We start from the raw sequence: 22,027 nt of genomic DNA, 5'->3' as shown, positions 1-22,027 counted from the left end.
GCCGAATGGAAGTCCCGACATAGTTCTTTATCAAGGACATCCCGAGCAGGAACCCAGCAGCGCTCCTCAGGACCATAGCCCTCCCAGTCCACCAGATATTGCAACCCGCCGCGGACCCGGCGGGAGTCAAGCAGGCGATTCACAGTGAACACAGTCTGCCCCTGGAAGATGCGGGGGGGTGGGGGGTTCCTAGGGGCAGGGGCATACGTAGACGTCAGTACGGGCCGTAACAGGGAAACATGGAAAGTGGGGTTGATCCTCAGAGTCCGGGGCAACTGGAGCCGGTAGGAGACAGGGTTCACCCTGCGCACCACCTTGAAGGGGCCAATGTAGCGAGGAGCAAGCTTGCGGTTCTCCACCCGCAGTGGAAGGTCCTTAGTGGACAGCCAAACACGCTGCCCAGGGCGGAAAGCGTGTGCAGGTCTTCTATGGCGGTTGGCCTGAGTCTGGTTGGTTCTGGAGGTCTGTATGAGGGTCTTCCTGACCTTGCTCCAGGTCTTGCGACACCGTCTCACATATTGGTTGACCGAGGGCACCCCCGCGTCCTCCTCCTGGTCCGGGAACAGAGGTGGCTGGAACCCGAATTGGCACTGGAATGGCGACAGCTTGGTGGCCGATGACTGCAGGGTGTTGTGGGCGTACTCCGCCCATGGCAGCCAGGTGCTCCACGATGTCGGGTTATCCATAGCCAGGCCTCGCAGGGTGGTTTCCAGGTCCTGGTTGAGCCTCTCCGTCTGACCATTGGACTGTGGGTGAAACCCAGAGGAGAGGCTGGCAGTGGCTCCGATGACCTTGCAGAACCCGTGCCACACTCGGGAGGAGAACTGGGGCCCTCGGTCTGAGACGATGTCCTGTGGAAGACCAAAGACTCGGAAGACATGATTAAACAAAAGTTTCGCAGTTTCAAGAGCAGAGGGGAGTTTGCACAGTGGTATGAAGCGGCAGGCCTTGGAGAATCTGTCAACTAAGACCAAAATGACCGTGTTACCTTGTGACTCAGGGAGACCCGTGATAAAGTCGACTGCCACGTGGGACCAGGGACGCCGGGGAATGGTCAGAGGATGCAGGAGACCCTGGGGACGCTGTCGTGGGTTCTTGATTCTGGTGCAAACCTCACAGGACAGGACAAATGACCTTACTTCCTTCTCCATGTTAGGCCACCAGAAGCGTCTTTTCAGGAAGTCCAGGGTCCTCCGAGCTCCCGGGTGGGCGGTGAGAGGGGAAGAGTGACCCCACTGGAGAACCTTGGCCCGGGCTTGATGTGGGACGTACAAGAGGCCTGGTGGCCCCGTCCCAGGACCGGGGTCCTGGCGTTGGGCTCGTCGGACAGCCTCCTCAATACCCCAGCGGACAGGGGCCACAATCCGGGACACAGGGATAATAGGCCCGACTTCATTCTCCCTGTTAGTGGCAGAGAACAGTCTGGACAGTGCGTCAGGTTTGGTGTTCTTGGAGCCGGGGTGGTATGAGAGGGTGAAGTCAAACCGACTGAAAAACAGGGCCCACCTAGCCTGTCGAGGGTTCAGTCTCTTGGCTTGCTGGAGGTACTCCAGGTTCTTGTGGTCAGTCCAAACCAGGAATGGATGTTGTGCTCCCTCCAGCCAGTGCCTCCACTCCTCAAGGGCCAGTTTGACCGCTAGCAGTTCTCGATCCCCCACATCGTACCGGGACTCAGCAGGACTCAGGCGGTGGGAGAAGTAAGCGCAGGGGTGCAGCTTTCCTTCCGAACGTTGAGAGAGCACCGCGCCGACACCACTGTCCGAGGCGTCCACCTCCACGATGAATGGTTGGGAGGTGTCCGGGAGAACCAGAATGGGTGCCGTGCAGAAGCGGTCCTTGAGGTCTTTGAACGCCTTTTCTGCCTGAGGAGACCAGCCATAAGATCCACCTGTCCCTTTGGTGAGGTCAGACATGGGTGCTGCCACAGAACTGAAGTTCCTGATGAACTTGCGGTAGAAGTTAGCGAATCCTAAGAACCGCTGAACCTCCTTAACGGACTTGGGAGTAGGCCAATCCCGGACGGCCAGGGTCTTGGCAGGGTCCATTTGGAGTTGGCCTGTCCGTACAATAAATCCCAGAAAGGAGACCTCGGGAACATGAAATTCGCATTTCTGGGCCTTGGCGAACAGATTGTTCTGTAGCAGCCTCTGGAGAACCTGGCGGACATGGTGGCGGTGCTCCTGCACGGTCTTGGAAAAGATAAGGATGTCATCGAGGTAGACAAAAACGTATAGGTTAATCATGTCCCTTAAGACGTCGTTGATTAGGGCCTGAAAAACAGCTGGTGCGTTGGTGAGTCCGAAGGGCATCACCTGGTATTCGTAGTGCCCAGACGGGGTGTTAAAGGCAGTCTTCCACTCATCTCCCTGTCGGATACGGATGAGGTGGTATGCGTTCCGTAGGTCCAACTTGGTGAAGACGGTGGCGCCTTGGAGCAGGTCGAAAGCTGTGGACATCAGCGGAAGGGGATATCGGTTGCGCATAGTGATCTTATTCAGGCCCCTGTAATCAATACATGGTCGGAGCCCCCCATCCTTCTTGCCGACAAAGAAGAAGCCGGCTCCAGCAGGTGAAGTGGAGGGTCGAATAAACCCAGAGACCAGGGCATCTTTGAGGTATTCCTCCATGGCCTTGCGTTCTGGCTGAGAGAGTGAAAACAGTCTGCCACGAGGAGGGGTAGTCCCAGGGAGCAAGTCGATGGCACAGTCGTAGGCCCGGTGCGGAGGAAGAACGGCGGCCCTGCTCTTGCTGAATACCTCCTTGAGATCCCAGTACTCTGTGGGAACTTGAGATAACTCGGTGAGATCAGGGGGCTCGGCAGGAGACACAGGAGAGCTAGAGAGCAGACAAGAGGCATGGCATGCAGGGCCCCATTCCACAACCTGGCTTGTTACCCAGTCTATGCGAGGGTTGTGGCGAGTAAGCCAAGGAAGGCCTAGAATAACTGGGAACTCAGGTGAAGGAATCAGGTGCAGGGATATTTCTTCCTTGTGACCTTGAGACTGGAGGAAAACTGGAGAAGTAACTTGGGTGACTCTTCCATCACCTAACGCTTGGCCATCGAGGGCAGACACAGACAGTGGGACTTCAAGAGGTGCAGTCGGAATATTGATGCTTTGGGCGAAGTGAATATCCATAAAGTTCCCAGCCGCCCCTGAGTCTATCAAAGCTTGACAAGAGTGGACAGACTCACCCCAGGAGATGGAGACCGGGATGTAGATTCCTTGGCCAGGGAGTCCGGGAGAGAGGGTAGGCCCCGTCACAACCCTCCCTCGGCTGGACGGGGCGGTCCTTTTCCCAAGAGTTCGGGACATGATGCTCGGAAGTGACCAGGCTTGCCACAGTAGATGCAGCACTTGTCCCTCCTTCTGCGCTCCCTCTCAGATGCGGAGAGGCGAGTACGACCCACTTGCATGGGTTCTGGACAGTCACTGAAGGAGGTAGACGGTCTCCAGGTAGAGGTAGGGAGGCTGGGGGGGCTCAAGGCTTGGTGGCGTTCTCTCATCCTGTTGTCCAGACGAATAGCATGTGAGATGAGGGTTTCGAGGTCACTTGGGCATCCAATAGAGGCCAGACCGTCCTTGATGGGGTCAGACAGACCATGGTGGAAGGCTGACACCAGGGCAGTCTCGTTCCATCCACTTACTGCTGCGAGTGTTCGGAACGAGATGGCGTAATCTGCGACGCTTCCTCCTTGCCGGATGGACATGAGCTTTCGGGCTGCGTCGGTACTGATGTCTGCCTGATCGAAGACCCGAAGCATCTCTTCAGAAAACAGCTGGAAATCAAAGCACTCAGGTCCCTGTCTTTGCCAGATAGCAGTAGCCCAGGCTCGCGCCTTACCAGCTAATAAGGTGATCACAAAGGCAATCTTGCGGCGATCCGTAGTGTAGGTGGTAGGCTGAAGCTCAAAGGTGAGTTGACACTGGGTAAGGAACTCTCGGCACTCACTGTGCTTGCCGTCATACCTCTGTGGTGCAGGAAGGCTGGGTTCGCGAGGTGAAGAAGGCAGCATTGCAGGAGGCACTGGAGCAGGAGTGGGAGCTGGATCAGGAGCAGGAACTGGATCAGGAGCAGGAGATGCAGGCAGAGATGTCAGCTGTGCCAGGGTTTTCCCAATTTGCTGAAGCAGTTCCTCGTGGCGAGCGAGGGCCTCACGTTGGCTGGTGAGCGTACGTCCATGAGCGTCCATGGTCGCTCCGAAGCGTGTCAAAGCTGCCATAATTCCCTGAAGGTTGGCCGGGTAGACAGTTGAAGCAGCCTCTGCTGAGTCGGTCATGACGGAGTCTTTCTGTTAGGGTTTTGCTGGGATTCGAACCTGGTTCGTTGGTGTGATGATCCAGCAAACCCCCACTAGGCCACCAGGGGGATGACTCAAATGCAGAGGCGTGAGGCGGAAGTAGAAAAAGAATCAAAAGGTTTATTTAAACTATATACACTATATACAGGGCAAAACAAAAGACAAAAAAAAAACAAAGAGTATAATCCAAAAGAAAAGCAAAGTGCAAAAATACAAAAGCTAAGAAGATCAAAAAACACAGTACAAAGGAAACTGGAGATAAATATAACAGCACAAAGACTCCGTGACAAGAGGACTGAACTCAGGGGTATAAATAGACAAACTAATTAAGGACACAGGTGAAGATAATTAGGCAATTAACACAAACACAAAACACAGGAACAGTGGCGGCCTCTAGAGGCCAAAATAAACACGACATGAAAAGGAAATAACAGCGGCCTCTAGAGGCCAAAACAGTCCTAGTCCTAACAAAAATATGGAATTTTGAAACTTCCACATCATTGCATTCCATTTTTATTTACAATTTGTACTTTGTCCCAACTTTTTTGGAATCAGGGTTGTATATATATAATATATAAACACACACACACACACACACACACACACACACAGAGTGGTGCTTGAAAGTTTGTGAACCCTTTAGAATTTTCTATATTTCTGCATAAATATGACCTAAAACATCATTAGATTTTCACACAAGTCCTAAAAGTAGATAAAGAAAACCCAGTTAAACAAATGAGACAAAAATATTATACTTGGTCATTTATTTATTGAGGAAAATGATCCAATATTACATTTCTGTGAGTGGCAAAAGTATGTGAACCTTTGCTTTCAGTATCTGGTGTGACCCCCTTGTGCAGCAATAACTGCAGCTAAACATTTCTGGTAACTGTTCATCAGTCCTGCACACCAGCTTGGAGGAATTTTAGCCCATTCCTCCATACAGAACAGCTTAAACTCTGGGATGTTGGTGGGTTTCCTCACATGAACTGCTCGCTTCAGGTCCTTCCGCATTTCGATTGGATTAAGGTCAGGACTTTGACCTGGCCATTCCAAAACATTAACTTTATTCTTCTTTAACCATTCTTTGGTAGAATGACTTTTGTGCTTAGGGTCGTAGTCTTGCTGCATGACCCACCTTCTCTTGAGATTCAGTTCATGGACAGATATCCTGACATTTTCCTTTAGAATTTGCTGGTATAATTCAGAATTCATTGTTCCATCAATGATGGCAAGCCGTCCTGGCCCAGATGCAGCAAAACAGGCCCAAACCATGATAGTACCACCACCATGTTTCACAGATGGGATAAGGTTCTTATGCTGGAATGCAGTGTTTTCCTTTCTCCAAACATAATGCTTCTCATTTAAACCAAAAAGTTCTATTTTGGTCTTATCCATCCACAAAACATTTTTCCAAAAGCCTTCTGGCTTGTCCATGCGATCTTTAGCAAACTGCAGACGAGCGGCAATGATCTTTTTGGAGAGCAGTGGCTTTCTCTTTGCAACCCTGCCATGCACACCATTGTTGTTCAGTGTTCTCCTGATAGTGGACTCATGAACATTAACATTAGCCAATGTGAGAGAGGCTTTCAGTTGCTAATAAGTTACCCTGGGGTCCTTTGTGACCTCGCCGACTATTACACGCCTTGCTCTTGGAGTGATCTTTGTTGGTCAACCACTCCTGGGGAGGGTAACAATGGTCTTGAATTTCCTCCATTTCTACACAGTCTGTCTGACTGTGGATTGGTGGAGTCCAAACTCTTTAGAGATGGTTTTGTAACCTTTTCCAGCCTGATGAACATCAACAATGCTTTTTCTGAGGTCCTCAGAAATCTCCTTTGTTCGTGCCATGATACACTTCCACAAACATGTGTTGTGAAGATCAGACTTTGATAGATCCCTGTTCTTTAAATAAAACAGGGTGCCCACTCACACCTGATTGTCATCCCATTGATTGAAAACACCTGACTCTAATTTCACCTTCAAATTAACTGCTAACCCTAGAGGTTCACATACTTCTACCACTCACAGATATGTAATATTGGATCATTTTCCTCAATAAATAAATGACCAAGTACAACCTGTCTATGTTCTATTGTGAATACAATATCAGTTTTTGAGATTTGTAAATTATTGCATTCTGTTTTTATTTACAATTTGTACTTTGTCCCAACTTTTTTGGAATCGGGGTTGTATAATATTTTTGTCTCATTTGTTTTTGGACTTGTGTGAAAATCTGATGATGTTTTCAGTCATATTTATGCAGAAATATAGAAAATTCTAAAGGGTTCACAAACTTTCAAGCACTACTGTGTGTGTGTGTGTGTGTATATATATATATATATATATATATATATATATATATATATATATATATATATATATATATATACAAAACACAGTTGCACAAAGATATGAAGTTTATCTTTGAGTGGTGAACATATTGACGAGTGAGCAAAGTGAGCAAGTGAAAATATTTTCAGCACAAGAAGATAAACTTCATATCTTTATGCCACTGTATAATGTTCTGTATATTATATGGACACATCCACAAAAAATACACAAGTTAATCAAAAGAATTTTAATTTTGAACCGCTTCGCCATTTTGACAATGAGTGTCAAGTCGGTGGGTAAACACTTGGAGTGATGTCACCGGAGTGAAATATCGGGAATTATTATAAATACAGGACACTTTTTCCATGGAATAAAAACATGTATTCTGTTTCCTTCTAGAGGTTGCATTCATTTGTTTCAATAGCATGCAATATTGTTGGCATACCGCTTATCCTACATGTATTATGCTATTCTACCCAGTGGAGAATGAGCGTGCAATATGGTTTATGATATTGCACGTTGTCAAAACAACATGATGTCACATGTTGGAGCTGATGCGACTATCCAATGAGAGAGTTTTCTGCTGCACGTATGCAGAAGCATTTCTTTGTTCACAGGGGAAAAGAAAGACTAGGCTAATCCAGTGCTAGGATTAGCTATGCTATAATTAAGCAGGAAATAAATAAATAAATAAATATAAAACTGAAACTAAATGTGTGCTGAACACCCATAAGGCTACCAAAACTTTATTATATATTCTTCACTCATATTGACAAGCAGTGGCAAACTTGATAGAAAATTAGTCTAAATTAGAAGAGAAGAATTATAATGAAATTATGAAAGAATGAAAGCAATTAAAGAGTGAAAGAAATTAAATATAGCCTTTGAAATGATGATATGTTTGGGCCTTCTCTGATGGCCTAGAAGGCCTTGATGGTTCCCCTCTGTTTACAAGAGAAAAACATACTAACAGACATTGAAAAACTGAAAAAGAGAGTGTGTGTGTCTAATAATAATAATAATAGTAATAATAATGGCTTTTTTTCATGATATATCAGATATATTCCATTCAGTGGTGGCTGGTAGTCTTTCAAACAGGGGAGGCTGGTCAGTTACGATATTTCCAGATTTTAAAAGAAAAAACACATCAATTTTGCCCATACTCTTGCCTCTGATCTGGCTGATTGTTGGCAGGGTCACAAACTGTGAAATAACAGGTTCTTTTGGCCCATTAGCCTACTGTCCAATATACATGATGGTGGTGTTGGGGGGGGTATATTTTAACATTTTATATTTTAAAATTGTGGCATGTTGTTTAAAAATTGATCATTATTGAAAGCAGCTCTTTGTCAGGAACCTCAGCAGTAACAGCAGAGTGTTCTGGAATAGGCACAAGCACTGACCTTGGGGAGCCAAACATAGAGCTGGGTGCCACACATTTCATTCAATGACACTTTCCCTATATTTTACTTATTTTGACTGAGAAATGTTTCATTGACAATTTTGATAACCCTTCACTTTTAATCCAGGTCTGTAGTGTGAAATGTTCTCGGCTGTGTTTTTGTTTAAAAATGTTTTCCAAATTGTAGCTGTGTTTAATTCATATCCAGAAAAATATATATTCCAATATAATATACTCAGCATAAACATTTTAAATAGATTCTATATTTTTTGTCCATCCATGACATATTACTAAAGTAGCCTATTTACTGTTGTTGATGTGGGTCACTTGCTGTTAGCCAATTCACTTTCTCGTACCAGGAGAGCTGAAAGGAACGAGTATTATTCCCTACCTTTTTCACCAAGTCAATTTGAGGCGTTGGTCTACCCTGCTCTTTAATTTTAATTTTTTCCTCGAAAGGAAGACTGGCAAATGGCTTCGCCAAAATTAAATCAGCAATGCTTGGCATCCGTGCGCAGCTTTCTTGCTAGCTGACTAGCCCCCTCAAGTTCAAGTTCAGTCACTCAAATAAACGAAATTTCTGGAACCAAGATATCAAACTTGACAACACTATATTTACACTTTATTTACAATGAAAATATATACAAACTAAAAAAGCTGGTAGAAACCGTATGTAATGAATGAAATCGAAATGTAAGCTGATCTATTACAATACACCACAGCACTTGCGAATCCACATGGAACTGAACTGAAATTCACCGCTGCCTGTCTATATTTGAAACGAGCTGTCAATCAAAGAAAATTTCCGGCGACTTTCACCAATCACCAGTCTCCTTGCGGAAAGCTTTGCCATGTCCCTCCCACTTTGAGGCTGGGAGTCCGTGGGCGGGCATTTTCACAGTATTTGTCCAATAACCGTCTTGCATTTTGATATTGAAAAGCGCATAGCTCCCAAATGCCATTGAAGTCCACTGAGGCTGGGAGTCCGTGGGACTCCGTGGGCGGGCGTTTTCGCAGTATTTGTCCAATAATCGTCTTGCATTTTGATATTGAAAAGCGCATAGCTCCCAAATGCCATTGAAGTCCACTGAGGCTGGGCTGCATCGCGCTGTCATGATGGGAAAAACTCACGCACACATTAGGCGAACTGGGGAAAGTTATAACGGAATGATTTCGCACTGTAGTTGGGTTGAGCACATATATTTCTATGATTCTGGATCTGAAATAGCAATGTTATAAGGTCGGCTATAACATAAGCCTAGCGCAATTCATCCTACACGATGTTCATCATTTTTAGAGGAGGCTGAGCCTCCCTTGTTGTCTTAGAGCAATCGCCCGTGATTCCATTCAACTAGCCTGATAGTGAACTCATCTTCAACTCATTCAATATCATGCTAACTGAATGGAATATAGCTGATATACCACTCAAAGCCAGCCAATATTATTTAAATATGTCACTCAGATCCGCGATGTATTTCATCTGAAAAATTTGAGTTTTTCAACACAAGAAGATACACTTCAGATCTTCAAGCCAACATGTGTTCTTTTTATGATAAAGACACATTCACAAACAAAAAGCACCAATTTTTTTCAAAACAATTCATCAATTTTCTCATGAATGACATGTAGAGATTTATAGATTTATGTCACGGATTTGGTTCTCCATGTCCCGGATGTCGTGCGGATGAAAAATATGAGTGGCATATTTCCAAGTAAAACACTTGTCTCCATATTATATAACAATACATTGCACTCTTGGGAAAAAGATTGAGATCTATATAGAACCCTATATCACAGTGTAGGAGTCACACAGATTTTTATTGTCATTCCTCTCATAACACATGCATGTCACATTTGGAACAAAATAGTGTTCCTCCAGAATCATGGTGCTACAATTACCATATGTCTCTTTTGGAGAAGGTAGAAACCTTTTCGGAAGTGTTAACTATCTTAAGAACCCTTTTTTCTAAGACTGTACTATCCAAACATTTATCATCAAACTCAGAATCAAGTTTTTTTTTTTTTAATATTATTATTTTTGGCAACATTCGATAATTTGGAAGTTGTAATTAAAACACTGAAAATTTATATGATATGGACATATCCCACAAAAAAATACACAAGTTATTCCATCCATTCATTATCCGTAACTGCCTATCCTGTGCAGGGTCGCGGGCAAGCTAGAGCCTTATCCCAGCTGACTATGGGTGAGAGGCGGGGCACACCCTGGACAAGTCACCAAATCATCGCAGGGCTGACACATAGAGACACACAACCATTCACACTCACAACTACGGTCAATTTAGAGCCACCAATTGGCCTAACCTGCATGTCTTTGGACTGTAGGGGAAACCGGAGCTCCTGGAGGAAACCCACACAGACACAGGGAGAACATGCAAACTCCATACAGAAAGGCCCCTGTCGGCTGCTGGGCTCAAACCCAGAACCTTCTTGCTGTGAGGTGACAGTGCTAACCACTACACCACCGTGCCACCCCCCAGTCATCTAGCCATCACAATTTGGCCCTTGTCAAAATCGCTCAGATCCTTACGCTTGCCCTTGCTTTTTCCTGCTTCCAACACATCAACTTCAAGAACTGACTGCTCTTGCAGCCTGATATATCCCACACAGCTGCCATTGTAATGAGATAATGTTATTCACTTCATTTGTCAGTGGTCATAATGTTGTGGCTGATCGGTGTACGCTCGTCCATATGAAAAACTATGGCAGGCCAGAAAGGAAATCTATACAGCAAGCATTGATATTTCTGAAAAGAACATTTTTCCTGTATTTTGTTTCTTGAGTTCTTTAGTACACTCACAAATTAAGTAGATAAACCTTTGCCACAAGTCTTTCCCCTAAGCTTGTGCTTCCGATGTTTCCAATGAATTGTTAAGGAATTTTGTACAGACGCAACCATCCCTGAAAGATGTGTCCTTCGTGTTTATTTTGCTTCTCAGGATGGAGAAGGCTGCTCCTCAACAGCACTGAAACCGCTTGTATGGGGAAAGTCTACCTCCGGAATCAATCAGACCTCTACGCAGTGAGCAGTGATGGTTGGAGTGAAACGGAACGTAATGAGCTGTGTAACTATCTGGAGTGTGGGAAAGTTTCTGAAACTGTGGATGAAGAACATATGAATAAAGCACAGCCTTTCTGGAGCAGGAGCTACAATTGCTCAGGGAACCCCCAAAACATCTGGGAATGCGAGAAGGATGAGGCACCTGTGGAGAAACATCATCTCCACATCAACTGTACTGGTAAGGGTAATCTTTACTGCAACAGTTTTGAGCTTCTTAAGATCGAGAACAGTTTTAAGATAGAGTTATTGTTCACAAGTTTAATTCTTGACCAAAAATTTGTATATTTATGTCGTATTGGAGATCTGATGAAGTACTCTGCATTCTTATATTTAAATCGGCTAAACATTTGTAATTAACTGAGAAAACTTTTATGTTTCCATTTCGATATTGTTTAAAAAGTGACCAAAATTCTTACACCACTGCTGTCATTTATGCTGTTCTCTTGGGTTTTATTCTTACGATATGTTTTTTACTTTTACCACAGCACTGCTGAATTCTGAAATACTGACTGGTGTAAAGGTGTTGATTAATTTCCTAGAATAAAACTCTGCCTGCGAAGACAAATAATCCTTTTATATTATATTATCTCATCTCATCTCATCTCATCTCATTATCTCTAGCCGCTTTATCCTTCTACAGGGTCGCAGGCAAGCTGGAGCCTATCCCAGCTGACTACGGGCGAAAGGCGGGGTACACCCTGGACAAGTCGCCAGGTCATCACAGGGCTGAAACATAGACACAGACAACCATTCACACTCACATTCACACCTACGGTCAATTTAGAGTCACCAGTTAACCTAACCTGCATGTCTTTGGACTGTGGGGGAAACCGGAGCACCCGGAGGAAACCCACGCGGACATGGGGAGAACATGCAAACTCCGCACAGAAAGGCCCTCGCCGGCCACGGGGCTCGAACCCGGACCTTCTTGCTGTGAGGCGACAGTGCTAACCACTACACCACCATGCCGCCATATTATCTCATCTCATCTCATTATCTCTAGCCGCTTTATCCTTCTACAGGGTCGCAGGCAAGCTGGAGCCTATCCCAGCTGACTATGGGCGAAAGGCGGGGTACACCCTGGACAAGTCGCCAGGTCATCACAGGGCTGACACATAGACACAGACAACCATTCACACTCACATTCACACCTACGGTCAATTTAGAGTCACCAGTTAACCTAACCTGCATGTCTTTGGACTGTGGGGGAAACCGGAGTACCCGGAGGAAACCCACGCGGACACGGGGAGAACATGCAAACTCCACACAGAAAGGCCCTCGCCGGCCCCGGGGCTCGAACCCAGGACCTTCTTGCTGTGAGGCGACAGCGCTAACCACTACACCACCGTGCCGCCCGCCGCCATATTATATTATATTATATTATATTATGGCATCATGGTGGTGTAGTGCTTAGCACTGTCGCCTCACAGCAAGAAGGTTCTGGGTTTGAGCCCAGTGGCCTACGAGGGCCTTTTTGTGTGGAGTTTGCATGTTCTTCCCATGTCTGTGTGGGTTTCCTCCGGGTCCAAAGACATGCAGGTTAGGTTAATTGGTGGCTCCCACCTCTCACCTCTCTATCTTGGCTGTGACCTGCACAGGAGAGGCGGTTATAGATAATGGATGGATGGATGGATGGATATATTGTATTATATATTTTCAAATACATTATTGTTTCTCTCATAGCAACGTACACAGATTCTCCACCTGCTGTGCATTTAGCATTGTTGGAAGGAGTCTCCAGTGTGAGTGCTTAGTAGCAGTCAGTGGTAAAGCTGTAATTTTGAAATTTTCCACTACAGAAAGATCTTGAGGACTTGATTTTTCTGTAGTATGACAAACTGTATTTATTTTTGTCGTATTAGTTAAAAGACAGAGGTCAAAGAGAGGCCTATGGAGGAATGACTGGTTATACTGGTAACTGCTATATGCTCTCCCAAATTAAATGTAGCTGAATAAAATATGAAAGTATGATACTTCATTGTTTAAGAAATAAAAAGAATTTTGAGCATTGACAATTTGCTGTGGTAGAAGAGAAATACAACAAATGGTGGTGTCTGTCCATTGTTGATTATTTTCTTCCAGGTGTATTGGAGTAATATGGAGAAAAAACTTGTCTTCAATTTGTGTGTGTGTGTGTGTGTTCCCACAGACGAGCCACAAGTGAACCTCACAGGCAAATGTACAGGTGAGGTGCAGCTTAAGAATGAGTATGTGTGTTCCACATCACAGAACACGGACAGAGTGTTCAAAGAATTCTGTCAGGAACTGGGCTGCAGCATGCTTTTCAAAACCTGGCCCACCAAGAAAATCAGTGAAGCAGCACGTTACCTGAGCTGCACAGGAATGGAAAACAAACTATGGCAGTGCAGCTCATGGACAGATACGTGCGAAAATGTCATCTCTCTGGCATGTGCAGGTAAGACACGAACATCACTGTGCCGTGTGGTTTACAATCACCAGGTTTCTCAATGTGATTCTCAATGATGCAGAACATTTATTTTGTAATTAATATTTTTTGGTTTAAACTTCTTTCATTGATATGTTGGTCTATTTTCACTTTGGTTAAAGGTTTCCAATCACGTACATTACCCCAAGGCTATTCAAATATCTGATTATAGTGGTGCAGTGGGATTTAGCCCGCGATTCATCTTTAGCTAAAGAGAACGATGCAGCAGTGCTTTAGTCCTTTAGCCTGTCCATCTCTTACCTCCTCATTTGTACACACTGTTTAAACAGATCAGCTTCCAAAGCGTCAATCTTCATATTAATACTGTCTTCCTTGAAATCACACTCATCATCTAATAGATTGCTAACTGGCTCTGCTATAAATTAATGCAACATAAATGCATTATGTCGCTGCAATGCATTTCACTGCATTGGAGTCCAGCATTTACACCAATGTCTCTCTGACTTCCAGAACAGATTTCTCGTTAATGTGATGTTCAACATCATTGGAAAATAATCAAGAAGAAAATAATTTCTTTCTTTCTTGGAGCTAACAGCAAATCTTGGTTATTATCCTATAGGTACAAAATGGCTGATATGATATTTAATCTGATTCAGGATGGACTTTTTTTTTATAGCTGAAACAATTTTTTTTTTCCTGTTCATTTCAGTGTTGCTGACTTTTTTGGACTCAATCTGATGCACTTTATCCTTTATACCATTACTGTTCATTTCAGAAACTCTTACCATTTATTTACAGGGGCAATTGAGTGGAAACTCAGAGGTACTTGTGGAGGCGAGTTTCAAGTGAAGTACCGTGGAAAGTGGGAACCCGTCTGTCCTCTGGAGAAGAATGATGCAGATAGGATATGTATGGAGCTGAAATGTGGAAATGCCAGAGAAGTTTTGACAAAGTCTGTAGAAAATGAACCAAATCCAGATGTAAGATTTCAGTGTGGAAAAAACCATAACTATCCAATGCACTGCTTCAGACCAGAAAACTGCAAAAGCAAGGCTGTAATTGATTGTGAAAGTAAGTGCAAAGTTTAGGGATGCAAAGCTGTATTCATGATCTCTGGGGAGGCGGGTGTACTGTAAAACATTTCAAATTGGTTTAACTTGGAAATGCAAGTTCACCTGCTGCCTAGAAAATGCAAGTGAACTCAATTTGATGATTATCTTTTGGCCCTTTTCCACTACCCTTTTTCAGCTCACTTCAGCTCGCTTCAGCTCACTTCAGCCCGACACGGCTCGCGTTTCGACTACCTCAGAACAGCACGACTCAGCTCGCTTCAGCCCTACTCAGCACCCAAAACTCGCACGGTTTTGGAGTGGGGCTGAAGCGAGCCAAACCGAGCTGAGTGAGGCTAGGGGCGTGAGGAGACACTCCCCTGTGCACTGATTGGTGAGGAGGAGTGTCCTCACATGCCCACACACACCCCGCGAGCACGCTGGGATCTGTAAACACCGTAAACCCAGAAGAAGAAGAATTACGAATTACGAGAATTTCTGAAGCCTTATGCGCCTTGCCTCATCTATACGCTCTTGCCAGTATCTGTTGGCGTTGTCGGTGACAACAAGCCACAGCACCAAGACCAGCAACACTAACGACTCCATGTCCTCCAAAGGTCACTGATGTCACTGTTTGCGCCACCTAACGACATCACGTGACGTCCACCCACTTTCGCTAACTCCACCCAATGTGTCCACCCACTTCCAGCCAGCACGGTTCAGCGCGGTTGTAGTCGAAATGCAACTCCAACAGCCCCACTCAGCTCGACTCAGCCCAACTCAGCACGGCACGGCTCAGCCCAATTCAGCCGCGTTGGTAGTGGAAAAGCGGCATTTGTTTCAACTCAGAAAAAGTCTCAATTAGTCAAGTCAACTCAGTAATTCAAGTCTAAGCTTTGAAAGCTTGCTCAGATTAGTTCAAATTAAAGCACTTTTCAGAGCTCATTGAGTTAAAGGGAAAAAGCAAGTGGACATAACTAAACAAGGCTGAAATGTTTTACAGTGTGTTCATTTGTTTCGGGTCTTTATTTCAATATTTTGTGGTGAACTTTGTGCGTATGCTATAGTATTTATTAAGACTATGATATGGTCTTTATCCCTGTCAGCGAGTGGAAAGGGAGGCGGATGCAAATGCCAAAGTCTTTATTAAATAAGGTGAAAACAAACATGTGACTCAAACAAAACAAAACTATGAGCATGAGATAAAGAGCAAACATAACATGAGGAATAGATTTCGAAAGCAAGATAAACTAAACAGAAACTAGGGCTTAAAGAAACGTCCTGATTATGTCCAAATATGAAGCAGGTGTACTGAGGTGCGTTCTGAGAAGTGCAGTCCGGAAGCGTGGCCCGACACTGTCTTCAGCATTGAGATGAAAGTTACTTTATTTTGATAGTCTTTGTGTATGGTATAGGGTTGTTGTTTTTTTAAATTGATTTTTGTTTGGCCGTGTTTTCAATGCCATAGTATTTATTTCTACAGTTTGGATGGCGGGCGGCACGGTGGTGTAGTGGTTAGCGCTGTCGCCTCACAGCAAGAAGGTCCGGGTTCGAGCCCCGTGGCCGGCGAGGGCCTTTCTGTGCGGAGTTTGCATGTTCTCCCCGTGTCCGCGTGGGTTTCCTCCGGGTGCTCCGGTTTCCCCCACAGTCCAAAGACATGCAGGTTAGGTTAACTGGTGACTCTAAATTGACCGTAGGTGTGAATGTGAGTGTGAATGGTTGTCTGTGTCTATGTTTCAGCCCTGTGATGACCTGGCGACTTGTCCAGGGTGTACCCCGCCTTTCGCCCGTAGTCAGCTGGGATAGGCTCCAGCTTGCCTGCGACCCTGTAGAACAGGATAAAGCGGCTAGAGATAATGAGATGAGATGAGATGAGTTTGGATGGCATTTGGATTTGCTATAGTTAGTATGTGTAATTATGTTACACATCTTGTCCTGGACTGTACTAAATTTATTACTGTATTTTATGCCATAGCACAATTGAATTCTCACATCTGATTTGTAATTCTCACATCTGTTTTTTGCAAGAAAACATATCATTGATATGGTGAAGGTTAATTGTTTAATAAATACAAAGAATTGTGAACATTGGCAATTTGTTGTGGTATAAGAGAAGTACAACAAATAGTGGCGTCTGGTCATTGTTGATTATTTTCTTGCAGGTGTATTGGAGTAATAAGTTTAGAAAAACATCTTCTGTGTGTGTGTGTGTGTGTGTGTGTGTGTGTGTGTGTGTGTTCCCACAGACGAGCCTCAAGTGAACCTCACAGGCAAATGTAGTGGTGAGGTGCAGCTTAAGAATGAGCATGTGTGTTTCACGTCACAGAACACGGACAGCGTCTACAACAAGTTCTGTCAGGAACTGGGCTGCAGCATGTTTTTCAAAACCTGGCCCACCAAGAAAAACAGTAAAGCACGTTACCTGAGCTGCACAGGAATGGAAAACAAACTAGGGCACTGCAGCTCATGGACAGATACGTGCGAAAATGTCGTCTCTCTGGCATGTGCAGGTAAGACACGAACATCACTGTGCTGCGTGCTTTACAATCACCAGGTTTCTCAATGTGATTCTCAATGATGCAGAACATTTATTTTGTAATTAATATTTTTTGGTTTAAACTTCTTTCATTGATATGTTGGTCTATTTTCACTTTGGTTAAAGGTTTCCAATCACGTACATTACCCCAAAGCTATTCAAATATCTGATTATAGTGGTGCAGTGGGATTTAGCCCGCGATTCATCTTTAGCTAAAGAGAACGATGCAGCAGTGCTTTAGTCCTTTAGCCTGTCCATCTCTTACCTCCTCATTTGTACACACTGTTTAAACAGATCAGCTTCCAAAGCGTCAATCTTCATATTAATACTGGCTTCCTTGAAATCACACTCATCATCTAATAGATTACTAACTGGCTCTGCTATAAATTAATGCAACATAAATGCATTATGTCGCTGCAATGCATTTCACTGCATTGGAGTCCAGCATTTACACCAATGTCTCTCTGACTTCCAGAACAGATTTCTCGTTAATGTGATGTTCAACATCATTGGAAAATAATCAAGAAGAAAAGAATTTCTTTCTTTCTTGGAGCTAACAGCAAATCTTGGTTATTATCCTATAGGTACAAAATGGCTGATATGATATTTAATCTGATTCAGGATGGACTTTTTTTTTATAGCTGAAACAATTTTTTTTTCCTGTTCATTTCAGTGTTGCTGACTTTTTTGGACTCAATCTGATGCACTTTATCCTTTATACCATTACTGTTCATTTCAGAAACTCTTACCATTTATTTACAGAGGCAATTGAGTGGAAACTCAGCAGTACTTGTGGAGGCGAGTTTCAAGTGAAGTACCGTGGAAAGTGGGAACCCGTCTGTCCTGTGGAGAAGAATGATGCAGATAGGATATGTATGGAGCTGAAATGTGGAAATGCCAGAGAAGTTTTGACAAAGTCTGTAGAAAATGAACCAAATCCAGATGTTGGATTTCAGTGTAGAAGAGACCATAATTATCTAATGCACTGCTTCGGACCAAACAACTGCACAGCGAAAGCTGTAATTTATTGTGACAGTAAGTGCAAAGTTTAGTGATTCAAATCTTTGTTCATGATCTCTGGGGAGGCGGGTGTTCATTTGTTTCAGGTCTTTATTTCTATATTTTGTGGTGATCTTTCGGGTATGCTATAGTATTTATTTTATATTTCTATACTACGATATGGTCTTTATTCCTGTCAGTGAGTGGAAAGGGAGGCAGATGCAAATGCAGAAGTCTTTATTAAATAAGGTGAAAACAGAAATGTGACTCAAACAAAACAAAACTATGAGCGTGAGACAAAGTGCAAACATAACATGAGGAATAGACTTTGAAAGCAAGATGAAAAACTAAACAGAAAGTCAGGCTTAAATAAATGTGCTGATTATGTCCAAACGTGAAGCAGGTGTGCTGCAGTGTGTTCTGAAAAGTGCAGGCTGGAAGCATGGCCCGACACTGCAGAGGTCTCAGAAGTAGCCAGTCGACAGCAGCAGATCGACATCTGTAGGAGGATTTGCTGCCGCCTATTTTTCATTGAGTAACAAATTACATTTCTGTACAAAACTAAGCAATGTGCGATGTGAAACTAAGTTTTATTCAACTAAATAATGGCCAAATACAAACATGTCCATAGGAAATAAAGGCAGCCATTATGCTGCTGTGTGCTGTAACTAAGATGTAATCTGATTGGCTGTCAAGGTGCTGACAGGGTTTCTTGTACTGTGATTGAGCGGCACTACCACATGGCTAGAAATGGTGACTAAGAAGTGGAACAGCACGTTAGATGCTTGGTTTTCAAAAAGGCTTCGAACCACTGGAAAGTCTAATTTTAGTCATCACTATGGTTTACAGAGGGAAATACCTGGCGCGGATTTAAGGGGGTCTGCACCTGGCACGCGCCCCCCCATCCAAAAAAAAAAGTTTTAGGATTGCAGATGCTGAGATATGCCGGCATTTTTATTTAATTAATAAGGTTTTTAAAAAATAAACAAAAAAAATCGTGATATGAGATTGAGCTGAAGTGTTTATGGTATAGGAGGTTCGACGGGTTTTTTCACTCGTGACATGAATGCAGTGAAAAGCGAGCTATGTGAATCCTGTTAGATTTTAACTGGGCGCGGGAACTTCATGCATCAACATAATAACAGCATGGGAAATAAAGCCGGACCGGCGGACATTGACCAGTAATAGTCGCATTTGTCTGTCTGTATTTCGAACGCCTCAGACTGGATGGCCCATGAAAAATGGTTGCCTCTCATCAGTGAGTAGAACCGCATTCTGACCTGACACCACGTGACATTGTTATCAGCTGGGTAGGTTTACCACTAACATTAAAAGAAAATAGACTACTACAGGTTTGGGACCCTGACAAAGTGTTGTAGCTTTTTTCCATCGTATTTTAACCCTCTGGGGTCGAGAGCTTCTCCGGTGAAGCTCCGCAGGTTTAGAATGAGTAGGTCATGGATTTCGATAAATATCTTCGAGTTTTTAATCATACAAGCATGATAAACATACTGACAGAACTTTATACTTTACACTTTCCTGTGTGCTCACTGCCAAATAATATTATATTTTTTAAATTACCTAAGTTAGATGAAACATAAAACTTGTCTGCATACTCAGTCCCACCAGAGTCGGAGCACTGAATACCCACTTACACATTCATAAAAGACTGTTCCCATGGTAACGGCATGATCATCACTTTCACTCTTTCGGTTTCGATTGGGTTCTCTTTTGTTATTTTGTTCCAAAGTTACTTGGAATCTCATACTCAAAATGTTAACTTTATTATGTAAAAATAGTTGTGTCGTTAATTACTAAATTTCTTATAGACTTATTATAAACATAGTATAACATAGGCATTGTTGACATCATGTTTCATGAGTGTTATTTTAGAATCTATGAGTACCAGTAAGTTGTAACCAACTGGAACCCCCCCCCCCCCCCCCCCAATACTTTTTTTAGACATGGGACTGACCTGTGTGGGCTACTGTTTTCTTGGGTATAACTTGAAGCATATTTTTCTTGAATCTTCTGACATTTTCTTGAAAATTATATTCAATTTATTGTGTAATTAGCAACTAATGTCCAGTGTAATTTGGCCTTTGAGCATCACAAAAATGTGCCTGGAAATAGCTGAGAAATATCACCTTTCTGTCTATATGGTTGCAATTCCAGATTATGATTCAGTCAACAAAACTGGACTTATTGTTGGCGTTGTGGTGGGACTTGCACTGCTGCTGGTGGTGGCTGCGCTGATTTTGTACTGGAAGAGAGAAACTTTCCTCACCAGATGTAAGTAGCTCATCTAACAGTCCAGACTGCATGTTCCCAAATAATATGTGATAAAAAAAAAATACTGTGAGAAAGCTGTAAGTCCATTATGATCATCTCATCTCATTATCTCTAGCCGCTTTATCCTTCTACAGGGTCGCAGGCAAGCTGGAACCTATCCCAGCTGACTATGGGCGAAAGGCGGGGTACACCCTGGACAAGTCGCCAGGTCATCACAGGGCTGACACATAGACACAGACAACCATTCACACTCACATTCACACCTACGGTCAATTTAGAGTCACCAGTTAACCTAACCTGCATGTCTTTGGACTGTGGGGGAAACCGGAGCACCCGGAGGAAACCCACGCGGACACGGGGAGAACATGCAAACTCCGCACAGAAAGGCCCTCGCCGGCCACGGGGCTCGAACCCAGGACCTTCTTGCTGTGAGGCGACAGCGCTAACCACTACACCACCGTGCCGCCCATTATGATCAGAGAGAGCAAAACAAGTGAACAAGATGACCCTTTTTAAAAAAAAAAAAATCTTTATTTTGTATCAAAATCACCCATTTAATAAACCCTGAAAACTTTGTTTATTATTTATTTATTTATTCTTCAAGAAACATAAAATTTATTCACTAAAATTAAAATAACAGGCGGCACGGTAGTGTAGTGGTTAGCGCTGTCGCCTCATAGCAAGAAGGTCCGGGTTCGAGCCCCGTGGCCGGCGAGGGCCTTTCTGTGTGGAGTTTTCATGTTCTCCCCGTGTCCGCGTGGGTTTCCTCCGGGTGCTCCGGTTTCCCCCACAGTCCAAAGACATGCAGGTTAGGTTAACTGGTGACTCTAAATTGAGTGTAGGTGTGAATGTGAGTGTGAATGGTTGTCTGTGTCTATGTGTCAGCCCTGTGATGACCTGGCGACTTGTCCAGGGTGTACCCCGCCTTTCGCCCGTAGTCAGCTGGGATAGGCTCCAGCTTGCCTGCGACCCTGTAGAACAGGATAAAGCGGCTAGAGATAATGAGATGAGATGAGAATTAAAATAAAAGGTGTGAAGTTATGAGAATTTTGAATGCATCTGTGTACCTTCAAGTCTTCAATGTTTATTAGGTTACATGCTTCAGTACTGCAAAGAAACTTTCCCCAAATAAAGCTTAAGTCTATCGACCCAGTTACTCTAACAAACATAAAATAAATAATATATTTATATTTCAGAGATCATATTCAGTATTAAAAATATGTCTGTAAAATAGAAATTTATTTTTTAAATTTTATTTGCATTTCAATTCACCTTTATTGTTATCGTACATACAAAGGCATGTACACTCTAGCAAGATGTAGTTTAGCTAACCTCAGGTAAAAACATATAAGGCATTCATTTAAATTATGGAGGATAGAGGATATTAGGTGATTAGCATACACACAGTAAAAAATAAAAAGTTTTTGGGCAGTGTGTTGGTCTAGTTAGGTGTTATGGGAATCTGACATATACAAGGTTCAGGAATGTAAAGGTATGCCATCCCTATTTCGGTCGCATTCTATTATTATTCTTTTATTTACAATTAGGATAATGATGCATAATTCCTAATGATCATATTTATATGACAAGATTATATTCAGGTCATATGCAAAACATACCTGAAAT

At 43.6% G+C, this 22,027-nt stretch overlaps 1 protein-coding gene across 6 annotated transcripts in view; it reads left to right on the top strand.

Annotated features, from left to right (window-relative positions):
* The window catches only part of LOC132893347 (scavenger receptor cysteine-rich type 1 protein M130-like), a 108,357-nt gene that overhangs the window by 71,130 nt on the left and 15,200 nt on the right, over positions 1-22,027 (top strand). For all 6 annotated transcript variants that reach the window (XM_060932386.1, XM_060932387.1, XM_060932385.1 and 3 more), the window contains 6 exons: positions 10,997-11,296; positions 13,268-13,534; positions 14,324-14,596; positions 16,821-17,084; positions 17,873-18,145; positions 20,285-20,401. In XM_060932386.1, the coding sequence (XP_060788369.1) occupies positions 10,997-11,296; positions 13,268-13,534; positions 14,324-14,596; positions 16,821-17,084; positions 17,873-18,145; positions 20,285-20,401 (1,494 nt within the window). The remainder of the gene's footprint in view (positions 1-10,996; positions 11,297-13,267; positions 13,535-14,323; positions 14,597-16,820; positions 17,085-17,872; positions 18,146-20,284; positions 20,402-22,027) is intronic.

This window comes from Neoarius graeffei, chromosome 10 (genome assembly GCF_027579695.1).
Source record: "Neoarius graeffei isolate fNeoGra1 chromosome 10, fNeoGra1.pri, whole genome shotgun sequence".
In the NCBI taxonomy this organism is placed as follows: domain Eukaryota; kingdom Metazoa; phylum Chordata; class Actinopteri; order Siluriformes; family Ariidae; genus Neoarius; species Neoarius graeffei.
Note: the sequence above shows the minus strand (reverse complement) of the source record. Positions and strands in the feature narration are given on the sequence as shown.